The 14,097-nt window shown below is 48.7% G+C and overlaps 1 protein-coding gene across 1 annotated transcript; it reads right to left on the reverse strand.

Moving 5' to 3' along the window:
• Positions 1-6,564: 6,564 nt before the first annotated feature.
• On the reverse strand, positions 6,565-12,708 carry FXYD4 (FXYD domain containing ion transport regulator 4). Its single transcript, XM_070364739.1, has 9 exons — positions 12,288-12,708; positions 12,089-12,188; positions 9,048-9,111; positions 8,330-8,362; positions 8,194-8,217; positions 7,435-7,509; positions 7,294-7,330; positions 6,998-7,035; positions 6,565-6,816 (listed from the first exon to the last, which is right to left on the reverse strand). The coding sequence occupies exons 1-9, from the start codon at positions 12,311-12,313 to the stop codon at positions 6,797-6,799; spliced, it is 417 nt and encodes a 138-aa protein (XP_070220840.1). The 5' UTR covers positions 12,314-12,708; the 3' UTR covers positions 6,565-6,796.
• Positions 12,709-14,097: the final 1,389 nt, after the last annotated feature.

A 14,097-nucleotide genomic window follows, 5' to 3' on the forward strand; every position in this document is an offset into this window, starting at 1 on the left:
AGTGGGGGAAGGGCCTGGCAGCATTGTGACAATGTGTGTGTAGTAAAGATTAAATCTCTTAACATGATGTTGCATTGATAGTCTGAGTTAATACTGATCCCAGGCATCCAAAATGCCAACTTCTCTTATAGTGGGAGCATAAGAAGGCCAGGTGATATGGATTCACAGGCCCAAGTTCATGTCACTGGATTAAACAGGTGAAGACACCTCAGGTTATCTCCATGAGTGAGTAGGAAGGGGTATCTTTGGCAACTAATAGGTTTTCCCCCACCTGGAAACACGCTTGCGTCCTTGTAAGTCTTGGTGGTAGGTAAGGCCAAGAGGAACCTCTCAGAAAGCACTCCCCATCCAAGACAGTGAACAGAGGTTCTGTGATGTCTGCAACGTGTGGGGTTAGAGCCATACTCCAAGGCTTGAAGGGGTTAAGCCTAGCCCTTTTTATTTGCATGTCTGGTCCCCAGAAAGCAGATGGATTCTGGCAGATGGAAGCAAACACAGAACTGAACCATACATTAGCAAACAACCAGGAACTTAACTACACGGTTGCCCCAGTTGCAGCTCAGTGCTTAATGTGATGTTTGCTGGAAAGGTAAAGCCTCTGGAACTTGGGAAGCCCCTGACCCTAGTGAATACATTCTGAGTTAGCATCAAGCAAAAGATTTTTTTCTAATGACCTTGTAACCTGGACATTCTTGTCTGTCTTCTGGCTGGTAACTCCTGCCCTCTGGAGACTGATCACCTTGCCACATCCACTGTATTGATGATATGCTCATTGGTCTTGGCAAGGAGGAAGCAGTGAGTACTTGGGATGCCTTAGAAAGACACCTGTGTGCTAGCGAGTGGAAGAGTTCAGGGCTCTGCTGTGTCAAGGACGTTTTTAGGGTCTAGTATAATAGTCCTGGGCAGCAACTGGCAAACTAGGGCCCGTGACCCAAGTCTGGACCTGTTTTGTAAATAGTTGTTTTACTGGTACACAGCCATCTGCATTCATTTATTTTGTATAGGCTGCTCTTATGTTACCTCTGCCAAGAGATGAGTAGTTTCATCAGACCATGTGGCCCACAAAGCCTAGCAGATTTTACTCTGAGCCTTTATAGGAAGTATTTGCTGACTTCAGGCCTTGGGCAAAATGGACATTTCCTCCAATGGAAAAGTAAAGACACTGCCTCACCAAGAAGCATAGTTTTTGGCAGGACCTTTTGGATTTTGAAGAAATCCTACTTGACTTGAAAACAATGCTGCTACCCAACTACCAGGTGACTAGCAGGCTGCAGGGACAGCCTTTGCCCTGCTGCAAAGGACAGAGCAGGCTTCACCATCCAGGAATCACTGTTCTAGATGGTTTTGTGTGCTATCTCTGATGTCTCACTACATGGTGACTGCTCAGCCACTTGCGTGATGGGAATGAACACTTCCTCTGTAGCAGGGAGCCGTTTACCATTCAAAAAACTACTGGAGCTACTGTGCTCACCCTGCACTAAGATCCCTCTCTTGCTGAGTGTTGGCATATGCATCTAATCCTGAGGCTTTTTTAATGGTTTTTAGACTTTGTGTAAAAATTCTTGGACATATTTTGTTAGACTTATTTCTAGGTATTTTATATTTTAAATGGTGCCTTTTTCTTTTGCTGAAAGTTTTGTTCCTGGGACTAGAAATAGCAGGATTAAAAAAATATATATATATTTTTTAATGTTGACTTTTGTGATCTTGCTAAAATCACTTATGCTGATTTAAATGTAGATTCTTTGGATTTTCTTCTTTTCTTTATTTGGTTGTGAAGGGTCTTAGTTGCAGCATGTGGGATCTAGTTCTCTGACCAGGGATCCAGCCCAGGCCCTTGCATTGTTAGTGCAGAGTCTTTGCCACTGGATCATTACAGAGGTCCTGATTCTTTGAATTTTCTATGTACAAAGTCCTGCCATTTACAAATAATGGCAGTTTGAATAATTTCTTTCTAATCCTTAGGTACTTTTTTTCTTTTCTTAGCCTTGTTGCTTACATAGGTACGTTCATTTTTTTATCATTAGAAAACATGGTGATGAACAAAGTTGGGATCAGGGGGCATCTTACTGCCAATTTCAGAGAAAGCTTTCAATAATATTTCTCTATTAAAAGATTGATTTTTGTTGTTGTTGGATACTATTAGAATTTGCAGTTACTTCAGGTTTAGTATTAATTTATTTTTTAATCACTGGTAAATTGGATTTTATTTAATACTCTTTCCTTATATGTCTTTATTCCTTTTATCTATCTTCCAGTCATTCTCTTCAGCTAAGTCTAATTGGCTGTTAAACATCAGTTACTGTGAGTTGTAAAGTTTCCATGTAACTTTTTTACATAATGTAGAAAAATTAATTTTTTCACAGTTTTGGTGGTGAGAAGTAGGAATTAAGGCGTTGGCAAAGCCCTTCTCACTCTGAGGAAGAATCCTTGCCTCTTCCAGCCTAGGCGACTGCTGGCAGTTCTTGGTGTTCCTTGGCCTCTTTGTTCTTCCCTCTCTCCGTGTCCAAATTTTCCTCAAACTCATGTCTGTCGCATCGGTGATGCCATCTAACTATCTCATCCTCTGTCATCCCCATCTCCTGCCTTCAATCTTTCCCAGCATCAGAGTCTTTTCCAGTGACTCAGTTCTTTGCATCAGGTGGCCAAAGTATTGGAGCTTCAGCTTCAGCTGAAGGGGTTTTTTGTAAGATAATACTCCTTTGATGGCTGGGTTGAGACTTGAGTGATAAACCCCTTTATAGGATCTGGCAGAGGATCTAACCATTGGCCAACCAAGATAACGGGATCATGCTCCCTCATGTTAGCTGTTAGCCCTCACTTCTTACCCTGAGCTTTATAGTATTTACATGTAGCTCAGATGGTAAAGAATCTTCCTGCAATGGAAGAGACACAGGTTCAATCCCTGGATTGGGAAGATCCCCTAGAGAACAGAGTAGCAACCCGCTCCAGTATTCTTACCTGGAAAATTCCATGGGCCGAGGAGCCTTTTGGGCTACAGTCCATGGAGTCGCAGATTCAGACACAACTGAAGGACTAACACACACAGAAATTGAGGGTAAAAGACTGCTACCTTCTGTGGAACAGAAATACCAATGTTTTCAAATGACTAGTCTTAGAATAAACCGTATTAATTCTCTTTAAGTTAGTAGGCCCTCCCTTATTTTAAGAGGACTGCCTGGGACTACTCAGCAATACAAAGTAATGACCTACTGGTTCATGCAACAACCTGGAGCTCCAGAGAATTAGAGAATACTGTCATTATATATCAAAACATACCCTTTATTATTTCTGAGTGCTGAGTAAGAAATTGGTTTCTCTTCTGAGGTATCTCTGTACTATTCAGTTTTCTGGATAATCATGAAAAATGCTTGCAATCAGAAAATCAGATTGTTTAAATAAAGTGTGTGTGTATATGTATAATATATATAGTCCCCCGGCAGGTACAGAACCTGGATTCTCTTTCAGATAGTGAATACCAGAAAGGCAGTGTAACCTAGTCCTTCAGAAACGGCTCAGTGAGTAAGATGACCTGTGAGAACCTTGGTGTCCTCTTAAGAACAGAGGGCGTAATATGAAATCCCCATCACATAGGTTGTTAGGAAGTGTTTATAACGGTGCCCATAATGACCCAAGTGTTCAGTTAAGTGGAAATGACCCTTCGCTTTCTCTGGTTCTTTCCTGGGCAGCCCTCATCTAGGAGATGACAAAAGGCAGGAATGGTGACATAAACCCAGCCTCCTCCCAATCCCCAACCCCCTGTTGCCTCGGTCGGTGGGTGGGGTTGGGGGTGTGTGGAAGGGGCTTGAGGGAGAGGTCTCTAAGGCACAGCGAGTAATTCCACACAGTGAAGCCTGGGCAGAGACTCCTCTCGTCCTATGACTGACTGACCTTCGCCACTTGCTACTCCCTCCTTCCTACTGGGAGGGAAAAAGGAGAGCTAGCTTCTCTTGGGAATCAGCACCAGGCGCCAGCCACACCAGGCTAACATCAACTCTGTCCTGCATGGCCCTCTCCCCCAACCTTCTCATCGCAGTCAGTGACTTTTCCCACCCACTATCAACCCAGGCTCCCAGATGTTCTCCATGAACCCTGTGCCTCAGCCTTGGACAGGTAGAATCAACCTAAACCACCAGGTGGGACCCTGTAATTGGTCAAAGCCAGGTTCACTGACTAGGCCATGAGGGAGCTGCACAGCAAGGGTGTATGGGGATATAGTGCCTTTCAGTGGATTATGGGGCGTGAGAAAAACTGGAGTTTGTTTAGGTGAAATTAGGCTGTTTGGCGGGGTGAAAGCAGATTAAAACTGTGTAACTGGTCTCCACCGCGAATCGGAGCTGGGGAATCAAAACGTTAAGATGGTAGGGAACACTGCGTCCAGAAACGCCTCTTCCGGAGCTGGGCGCCCCGGTGGCAATCGAGGTTGAATCTCTTGCCAGAGTGACTCAGGTTCCCCTGGCAGCGATGGGCTTTCCTTCATAATGACTGAATTTCAGACAGAAGAACACCTCACCCTTTGCGATGGTAGAGACCTAATTTTCTCAGAGAACGGTTGCCGGTCACCCAGAAGAGGGCGTTCTGACAATACTGCGTCCGCGTCTGCCACTCTAGCCCCGTGTGAGGCCACAGACTTGCTTTTTTTTCTTTTTTAGGCGGAGCTAATTTTACTCTCCAATGCAGTTATTCACATCAGCAGCCTCCCGTGTTCAGGGAGCAGCCCCCTCCCCAAGACGGAAAGGCGGGGCCGGAAACCGCCTTTGGGCAGATGATGCTGCGTGTTGCGTCAGGGCTGCGCCCTCCCCTGGGCGCGCCTGTTCCCTGCCTTCTTCCTGGTCTCGCTCCCTGCGCAGCTGCCGGTGTCTTATAATTCCTACTCAGGATTTGGCAGGGGTTCTCGCCTATGTACCAGTCACGGTGACTTTCCTCTGGCCCTCAAAAAAGCAAAAGGCCAAAGTTCCTTCTACCAGGAAAGATGTTTGCGCGACTGGCCCCTCTCCACTTTGACCTTTGAGGATTCATCTCAGATATTATGTCACTTCATGACTTGACCATATCACCCATCGCTAACCAGGCACTCGCGCCGCTGCAGCACACTCATTTTACTTTTTTCATGATATCTATCCGACTCCTAATGGCATAGCCGTCCACGCCCATAGCACCCTGCTAGGGCTCCCCTACTCACCTTGGACAGTGAATGGCTCCAATTTCAGCCAGGTATTCCGAGTTCCACTCAGGTTCTTGGAGTAATGGCTGTAGCTCTGGGCCAGCCTTCGAACCATCCTCTCACCCTGCTTATATATCCTGATCAAGGGCCCTAAACAGATCTATGACCCTCATTTTTAGACCTCACGACCTGGGAGGGCTGAAGACCAGAAGGCAGGCTCCTCAGCCTCTAGAATCTCTTGTGCTGGCCTCCTAACCCCAGCCCACAGGTCTTGGACACAGTATACTTTCCAGAGGATCTGGTACCAACACCCTGGAAATGGATGGAAGGTTTGGAGCAGGACACCAGTAGAGGTGGGGCTTCCCAGGTGGTTCAGTGCCTGCCAAAGCAAAAGCCACAAGAGACTTGGGTTGGATCACTGGGTTGGCAAGATCCCCAGGAGGAGGAAATGGTAACCCACTCCAGATATTCTTGCCCGAAAAATCCCTTGGACAGAGGAGCCTGGCGGGCTACAGTCCACTTCAGACACAATAGCATATGCTCCACGCTGCCAGTAGAGGTGGCTTGAAGCAACATTAAGGCAGGTGGCTGCCCCGTCAGCCCAGATTCAGACCCAGGTTGTGAGCCACTGCCTGGCAGGGACAGGGCAGACCACTGCTGCCCTGACCTGTCTCCACCCCAGGGTCTCTGCCAGGAGCAGGGGCTGGGCAGGGTAGGCCTCAGCTCCTTCCACCTTAGGGTATGGAGGTCGGCAAGAGGGGTGAGGCTCCAGACGAACAGGCTGCCAAGTGGAAGAGCCATTTCCACAGACCTATGCCATGCATGCTGGGGCCTCTCAATGAGGTATTCCAGGAATGGACTTAGGACATCCTGAGACCCAGAGTGGCATGTATGGTTTTGGGTTCTGAAATGCACTCTGCAGGGCTTCTTGGGATGTTGCTCATAGTAGGGTCTCACAGGACATTACCCGGAGTAAGAGGAAGGGTCCATGGATTGCTCTAAGGGTTACAATAGTTTTACTGGGCTGAGTCTGTGAAGGAAGAACTGCATTTCCTGGATTGTGTGAACACTCACTGGGTGAGCTGGGGTCTTAGCAGAGGGCAAACCACTGAGGATCATTCTGGGTTACAGGAAGTCATGGGGATCTGGGTCACAGGGACTTCAAGGTCTTCAGGAAAGGTGTGGAAATTGTAATGTTCTTTGATATAATGTTGAGGTGTCTTGTGTGGTGCATGGATGAGGCAGGAGATCAATTATCAATTATCAGGAGGCCCTCAAAGGGAGGGGGGTGCTGGGAATGGGCTTCAGGACAAACATGCGGCCACAAGGTGCATCAGCCATCCATGGGACATCCCCCGCCCCACCCCGGCTGAGGAGCCTGGACTTTCCTGAGCAAGACTTTATCGTCTCGTCCCAAACTACCCATCCCCAACCAGACCCACAGAAGGTCATAAGTCCATCAGAGGGGGAGATAAATTTAATTTAGAAATAATCTCTGGACAGCCTTTTGATCAGAAGAGAGCCTCAGGGCCCACCAACAGAGAGAAAAGCCATCCTGAGGGGTAAGGCCCCCAAAGGGAAGGGGACAGCATGGGAGCCAGTGCAGGGAGGGTCATGAAACCAATCCTGTGCTCAGCAGGTACTGGCAGAGCCTGTGGAGAGAATGTGGGGTCAGGTCTTCACAAACTCCATATACACATCCTCAGCCTCAGGCATCCCCAAGGCTGACTGGTTCAGGACAGTCCTGCCTTACACACAGCACAACATGTATTAATCCTCAAATTATACAGCTCTACTGCCTGAGTGCCAGGAAGGCTCTCAAGTCCATCTCACCTGGAGTGAGGAGTGGTACAGCTTTCTCAGGTAAGGAGCTGCGAAAGGAACATACCAGATTAGCATCCTCGAACTTTCTGTCCTTTTTCCCCACCAAGATTCCTGGTACCAATTTAAACAGTACAAAGGGTCAGAGGTTTCTCTGACAGAGGCCCCCTCAGGGTTGATTATCTGTGAATAACAAATTCTACTGCAAACCCAGGGACAGCCAGGACTCTGTCCTCCTTTTCCAAATTGTAGGACATTATGCCCAAATTGCTCTGCTCAGCTCAAAGGACACACAATAGGAGTCTCACCCGTGCTTCTGCTTGTTCTTGCATTTGCATTTGCCACCTGTGAAGGAAGACACAGCCAGTACAAAGAGCCCGGAAAGCCTGGGCCACCCTCCTCCCATCCGCTCCCCGCCTCCACCCGACCCTGCTAGTCCCACTGCTCACTCAGGGCAAACAAGAGTCCAGCGATGCACATGAGGCCCGCACAGATCATCCCGCCCAGCTGCAGGCCTTCCCAGTCTAAAGGAATGGAGAGTGGGCTAGCATCAGCCTGGCTCCACCCCACTCATTCAACAGATAGTTATGCGCACCTGCTTATACAGACGCACTTACATTCCAGGCAACAAGCAGGACAAACTCATAAATACATCATGTTATATCTGGTGGGAACAAGTACTAGGAAGAAAAATCAAGCAGAAATGCACAGAAAAAGAAGAGGCTTTGAAGAATGATCAAGGAAGGCTTTGCTGAAAGGTGACATTTGAGCTGAGACCCGGGGAAGATGAGGGTGTGTGGGGGACAGTGGCAGGCAGAAGGAGAGGACACCTCCTTGCAGGGATTGTAGGGCAGCAAGGAGCTGGTCCTGGGGAAGGCAAGAGAAGAGAGAGTGAATGGAAGAAAGGAGATCAGCCAGCTGCCTCCAGCCACTTTCCCAGGAGTCTTCCTAAACATTCTGCAGGCCCCTTACCTCCTTGCTGGAGGGAAGTTCCCCCAAAGACGACGTTACATGTTGGCCTGTCGTTCTTTTGATCCACCATGCTGATTCTTTAATTCCCAGTCTCATCCTCATTCTGCCCCTCCTTGCCCACTCCCTCAAGCCCCCGTCTGTCTACACTGGGCTCCACATCACCCCTTACCAACTCTAGCAAAGGGGTCTAGCATAGGCAAGGGTAGGGGTCAGGGGCAAGGGATATCAGCTCTTACCATAGTAGAAGGGACTGTCTTTATCTGCAGGAAAGGAAAAAAAAAAATTAACAACCGGAACCAGGAGGCAAGATGTGGGGTCTTAGAGAGAAAACTTGGGGGCAGGGCCAGCAGAGCAGTTTAGGGCCTCACTCACCAATCACGTCATTGGCTTCCAAGACAGGCAGTCCTGGGTGAGAGAAGCAGAGGGACTGTGTGTTAATTCATGATACTGGTCTCAAAATGAATCAGCAGGCAGGACATCAGCCCAGAGGCAAAAGATCAACCAGCCCTGCTTGGGGCACCAGAGTGGGGGGTGGAGGGGGACCCTGAGGTCACTGGTTCCCCTCCTCATACCTTTTCAACCCAAACAGACCTAGGATTTTGTCTCCTATTTTCTGGCCTTTGTGCCCCGCTCCCCCATTCCAGCCCGTCCTGCTATTTCTCAGGCTTCTTGTTATTCTTTCTTATATTCAAAATGGGATGGTGTGTTGGTATCTTTACCCTCTCCTGAAAAGCTTCCTACCCAGATCCTGGCTAATGGTCTGCCTCCTAAAGAAGCTGGGAACACTGGTCTCTTCTTGCTAACAGGTGATTACAGTTTCCCAAAATTCCATGATTCAGGATAATGTTGGGAACATCTACCTCACTGTAATCAGGTTGGCCAAAAAGTTCGTTCGGGTTATAAGATCTACGGAAAATCCAAACAAACCTTTTGGCCAACTCAACACTTCCTTTATGTTTATCTTTAAGTTAATAGTCTAAATGAAAACCCATTTATTCAACATCAGGCGCTCTTTATGAGATGCTGTCCTGGTTTTCACAGCCTTGGTAGGTGAGTGAGTGGCAGCAGGGTCGCCTCTGGGAGGACTCACCAGCCAACAGGAGGAGAAGGGCCCGGGTCACTCCCTCCATGACACAGCGGCACGCAGGACCGGTCTGCAGGAGAAGAGGGCAGGCTGGGGTCAGACAGTCCCAACCAGCTCCACACTCACAGAGGCCAGTGGCACAAATCTCAAGGCTGCTTGTGGGGTAGACATGAGAAAGTTACTAATTTCTGTGTCCTTTCTAGAGTTAATAATAGTAGTACCTCTAATACTTACAGCGATGCCTGCACATATTGGGTTGCCCAAGAAATTTGTTCAGGTTTTTCTGTATCATCTGATGGAAAAACTCGAACAAACTTTCTGGCCAACCCAATAGTAAGCGCCATATGAGGTTCTGTTAAAATCTGGTAATCAGATGCCTGACACACCTTCAGGAGGAGGGCTACTGCTCTAAATCAGGCTTTGGTGCCTGCCTTCCTGACCCCCAGCTCAAAGGACTTGAGGTATTGTTTTCAAAGATCTGGGCCTGGGGCACTACCAGGCTGAAGTCCAAGACAGCCTCCAGCTAGGGCATGCCCAGACTTCCCAGGGAGTGCAGTGGTAAAGAACCCTCCTGCCAATGCAGAAGATGTGGATTTGATCCCTTGGTTGGGAAGATCTCCTGGAGAAGGAAATGGCAATCCACTCCAGTATTCTTGCCTGGGAAATCCCATGGACTGAGGAGCCTGGGAAGCTACAGTCCATGTGGTCGCAAAGAGTCAGACACGACTGAGTGCGCACACACAGGGCAAGCCCAGAACTCCTCTGAGTGAGCAGTGGGACAGGGTAAGTGGAAGAGTTGGGGGCAGATGCTGGGTGCAGGCAAATGCCTCCCACTCCAGCCCCGGCCAAGGACCATGCTCCAGGTAGCCTCGAATTCCACTCTCAGAGTACAGACTGCTGTTAGCAGAAAAGTGCCTGGTGGCTGGGACATGGCCCATTCTTTCTCCTTAGGGTGGGAACTATTTCTGTCTTCATTTATTAGTCCCTAGGGTGGCTGTGTCCTTGAGATAAGACGCTCCCAGCTTTCTGCCTATTATTAGCCTCAGGCAGGCATAGGGATTGTCAGTGTTCCAAATTGCAACCCCAGTTATTACATGTTGGGCCCAGCTAGCTGGAGAATTCCTCTCTCAGCACTTAATAGCTGTGTGAGTCAGCTAGGTTACTTAACCTGTCTGTGCTTCAGTGCCCCATAAAAATGAGGATAATAAGAACAACCTCCTAAGGTTGTGTTTGAATTGAATGAGTTACTATATGTTGAGCCTAAGAATAGTGCCAAGCACATAATAAGTACTGAAACATGTTACAGTAAGTAAATACACAAGTACATGGATCCTTTTGCAGTAGGAAGTCAGAACTATTAAGCTGCTCCTTCAGAACATGGGGGTCTTTTGGCTTTGAGCAATTTGTAAACCGGGCCCTCCATTGGCCTCTGTTTCTCCCTGCCCCTTCTATCACCCTGGAACTCCTGGATCATGAGGGGCGCAACTCCCCATTATTCTTTAGCCAAAGACTGCTTCCTGTTTCCTCCAGCCCCCAGTCCACCTTCCGCATGATGGTGCTCACAGGGCAGGCAGCTTCCAGTCCTCCAAACCCCCAAACACATCTGTTACTGGGAATACTTAGGCAGGTACCATACCCTTCCTCAGACTGGTACCCCAGACCACCGCTCCACCTCCACCCCTCTGCCTAGGAGTCCTGAAGTCCTAGCAGAAACCTGCTCACCTGAGAGGCTTCTCCTGAGCTCACCTGAGAGCCGGCTGGGTGCAGAGAGCTGGTTTGAGGAGGCTTCTAGGGCTGCGTCCAGCCCAGGTGGGTTCCGGTTTTTTAAGCCCGCGGCCCCGCCTGCCCAGGGCAACAATACTATCAGGCAGAAGGAACTGGTCAGATTCCTTGAGAATCTGGAAGGATTCCTGCAGCTCCCTCTCCCCAGTGTGCTCTTAAAGGAGACTGCCACACCCGGCGGACAGTGGAGTGAGAGACCTAGGCCCGCTGAGTCTAAGGCAATGGTGGGGAGCGGGCTGGGCCCCAGACCCTTCTCATGAGGAGAAGGTGGGCTTTCTGCTTCTTTAGTTCACCTGGACCCTAAAAGAGAGGTCCAGAAAGGTGCTGGAGGGAACCAGGATGTTTCTGGGTACTTATACCAAAAGTAGGGGTTCCAGGACTTCTGTAGGGGAGTGTCCCAGAAACATGGTGTCAACGAGAGTCAGGGTCTGGCCTTGAGGCTCCATTTGCTCAGTGGTCTCATTGCTTTTCCTTGGACTGGTTTCATTGAGGTGAAGAAATGGGGTTGATGGGCACCCCTTAAGATGGCCCACCCTCTGACCAGCCCTGAGAACCACTTAGCTGTGGGTGGAGGCAGGCAGAAGCTGGAATCAGAACCACCCCCCAGGTCCTCAGTTCCTGCCTACTGCCTGGGGGCAGGGGTGTAAGATAGGGTGGTGGGGCCAGGTGGGGGGCAGGAGGAGGACCACCAGCCCCAAGATGAGGAATGGGCCACCTCCCTCTGTGGACCCTATGCCTGGCCAAATTCTCTTCCTGTCCCTCACCCCCCACGTGCCTTCTACCTGTGCTCTTGACCTTGGATGACTCCAGGCCTATCTATTATCCTGTCCCCCCTCCCTAATTCCTCTCTCTTCACCCTCTTCTCCAATGCATGGTGACCAACAGGACTGTTGCCTCCCTATTCCCTCCCAATGCCCAGTCATGGATACTGATAGATTTTGATTGAATTGTTGAGTCATTGAGGACAGGAAGCCATCAGTGGATCACAGTGCTAAGGGTCAGAGGGCAGGACAGAGCCCTGAAAGACAGGGGTGGAGAGGATTCCGAGAGGATCTTCCTAGTGCAAACATGTGGCACCTCCTCATGAAAACCTTCCATGGTGCTTCCTATTCTTGATTCAGTTTGTACAGAGTTTAAATTAGGGCCTCTGGGGCCAGAAAGAGCTGGCCCCAGCTTGCCAGTAGCTCACTGAGTGATCTCAATCAGCTCCTTCATTCCAAGCCTCAGTTCCCTCTCCTCTAAACTGCAGAAACAACAGGACTTACCTGAGGTTTGGGGTGGAGATGTTGCAGGGGCAAGGGGCTGACCCATGGCTGGTCCTCAATTTGTGGAATGAATGCCTCCCAGGCCCCATGTAAGGAGAGTCTGTGAAACTCAAGATTCAGAAAAATCATTAATAGTGCATGCCTTGAAGTCAACCCCAGGCTCTGTTAGTTACTTGCTATATGCACTTGAACAACTTACCTCTTCCAGCCTGTTTGCTCATCCATGAAGTGGGAACTATGACCGAGCTGACTCTGAGTATGTGCTGTGATGATGACATCTGATTATGCTGCTCAGTTCACAGGAGCTATTTGTGTAGCTGGGAATGGCCCTTGTATACACACAGTGAGCCCTGCAGCATGAGAGAAACTGTGGTCCAGAGAAGATAAAAGTCTTGCTCAAGGTCACATTGCATGCCATGGTAGCAGAGTGGAAACTCAGCTCAAGTTTTCCCACTCCACATGTGAGAAATAAACAGCAAGAAAGCAAGCATTTGTAGGAAGAGGACTGTTTAAGTCCCAAGTGCTTGGAAAGATCTCCAGGAAGTATGAAAAAGGCCTCAGATCCACTTCTCCAGAAGGTTCTAGCACTTTTACTCCATCCTGAAGCTGCTGCCCACTTGAAGGATCCTCCATTCCCATCCCTATCACCATGAGATATTATCACCTTTAACAGGTAGAAGGAAAACTTCACCTGTGTCAGGTGTTACTGCCACTGGTTGAAGGTAGAGGACAGGTTGAGCCCAGGACAGAACCAGGGAGAGGGAGCCCAGCTACCTGTGTGTAACTTCTGTGAGCACACAGTGAGTTACCACCTCATCTCCCGCTTTTGCCAGAGTTCAGTGTAGGTGCATTAAGACTGAGTGTTGCTTCTGTCCCCTCCGAGAGGCCCCAAAGGCTGGCCACACACTCAGTGGTGGGCAACAATGCTTTCCACACTGGAAGCAGCATAAATCAGTTCCCAAGCTAATGAATTTAGCTTCTTAGATATATTAAACTCAGTGCTTATAAGTGATCACGAAGGTGCATGTAGAAAACTTTACAAGCTTTGTATATTAAGAATTGTCCCTGGTGGTCCACTGGCTAAGATTCCAAGCTCCCAATGCAAGGGGCCCAGGTTCGATCCCTGGTTGGGGAACTAAGATCTCCCAGTTCAGTTCAGTTCAGTTCAGTCACTCAGTCATGTCCGATTCTTTGTAACCCCATGAATTGCAGCACGCCAGGCCTACCTGTCCGTCACCAACTCCCGGAGTTCACTCAAACTCGAATCCATTGAGTCAGTGATGCCATCCAGCCATCTCATCCTCTGTCGTCCCCTTCTCCTCCTGCCCCCAATCCCTCCCAGCATCAGAGTCTTTTCCAATGAGTCAACTGTTCGCATGAGGTGGCCAAAGTACTGGAGTTTCAGCTTTAGCATCACTCCTTCCAAAGAACACGCAGGGCTGATCTCCTTCAGAGTGGACTGGTTGGATCTCCTTGCAGTCCAATGGACTCTCAAGAGTCTTCTCCAACACCATAGTTCAAAAGCATCAATTCTTCGGTGCTCAGCCTTCTTCACAGTCCAACTCTCACATCCATACATGACCACTGGAAAAACCATAGCCTTGACTAGACGGACCTTTGTTGGCAAAGTAATGTCTCTGCTTTTGAATATGCTATCTAGGTTGGTCATAACTTTCTTTCCAAGGAGTAAACATCTTTTAATTTCACGGCTGCAATCACCATCTGCAGTGATTTTGGAGCCCCCAAAAATAAAGTCTGACACTGTTTCCCCATCTATTTCCCATGAAGTGATGGGACCAGATGCCATTATCTTCGTTTTCTGAATGTTGAGCTTTAAGCCAACTTTTTCACTCTCCTCTTTCACTTTCATCAAGAGGCTTTTGAGTTCCTCTTCACTTTCTGCCATAAGGGGTGGTGTCATCTGCATATCTGAGGTTATTGCTATTTCTCCCGCAATCTTGACTCCAGCTTGTGCTTCTTCCAGCCCAGCGTTTCTCATGATGTACTCT

This window comes from Bos mutus, chromosome 28, assembly GCF_027580195.1.
Source record: "Bos mutus isolate GX-2022 chromosome 28, NWIPB_WYAK_1.1, whole genome shotgun sequence".
NCBI classification, from domain to species: Eukaryota; Metazoa; Chordata; class Mammalia; order Artiodactyla; family Bovidae; genus Bos; species Bos mutus.

Excerpts from the sequence above, each read along its gene's own strand:
- FXYD4 (XM_070364739.1), bottom strand. The coding sequence starts at position 12,313 with ATGGATGAGCAAACAGGCTGGAAGAG. Across the intron at positions 9,112-12,088 it reads ATCTCCACCCCAAACCTCAG|ACCGGTCCTGCGTGCCGCTG; the intron begins GTAAGTCCTGTT and ends CTTCTCCTGCAG. Across the intron at positions 8,218-8,329 it reads GGAAGCCAATGACGTGATTG|ATAAAGACAGTCCCTTCTAC; the intron begins GTGAGTGAGGCC and ends CCTTTCCTGCAG.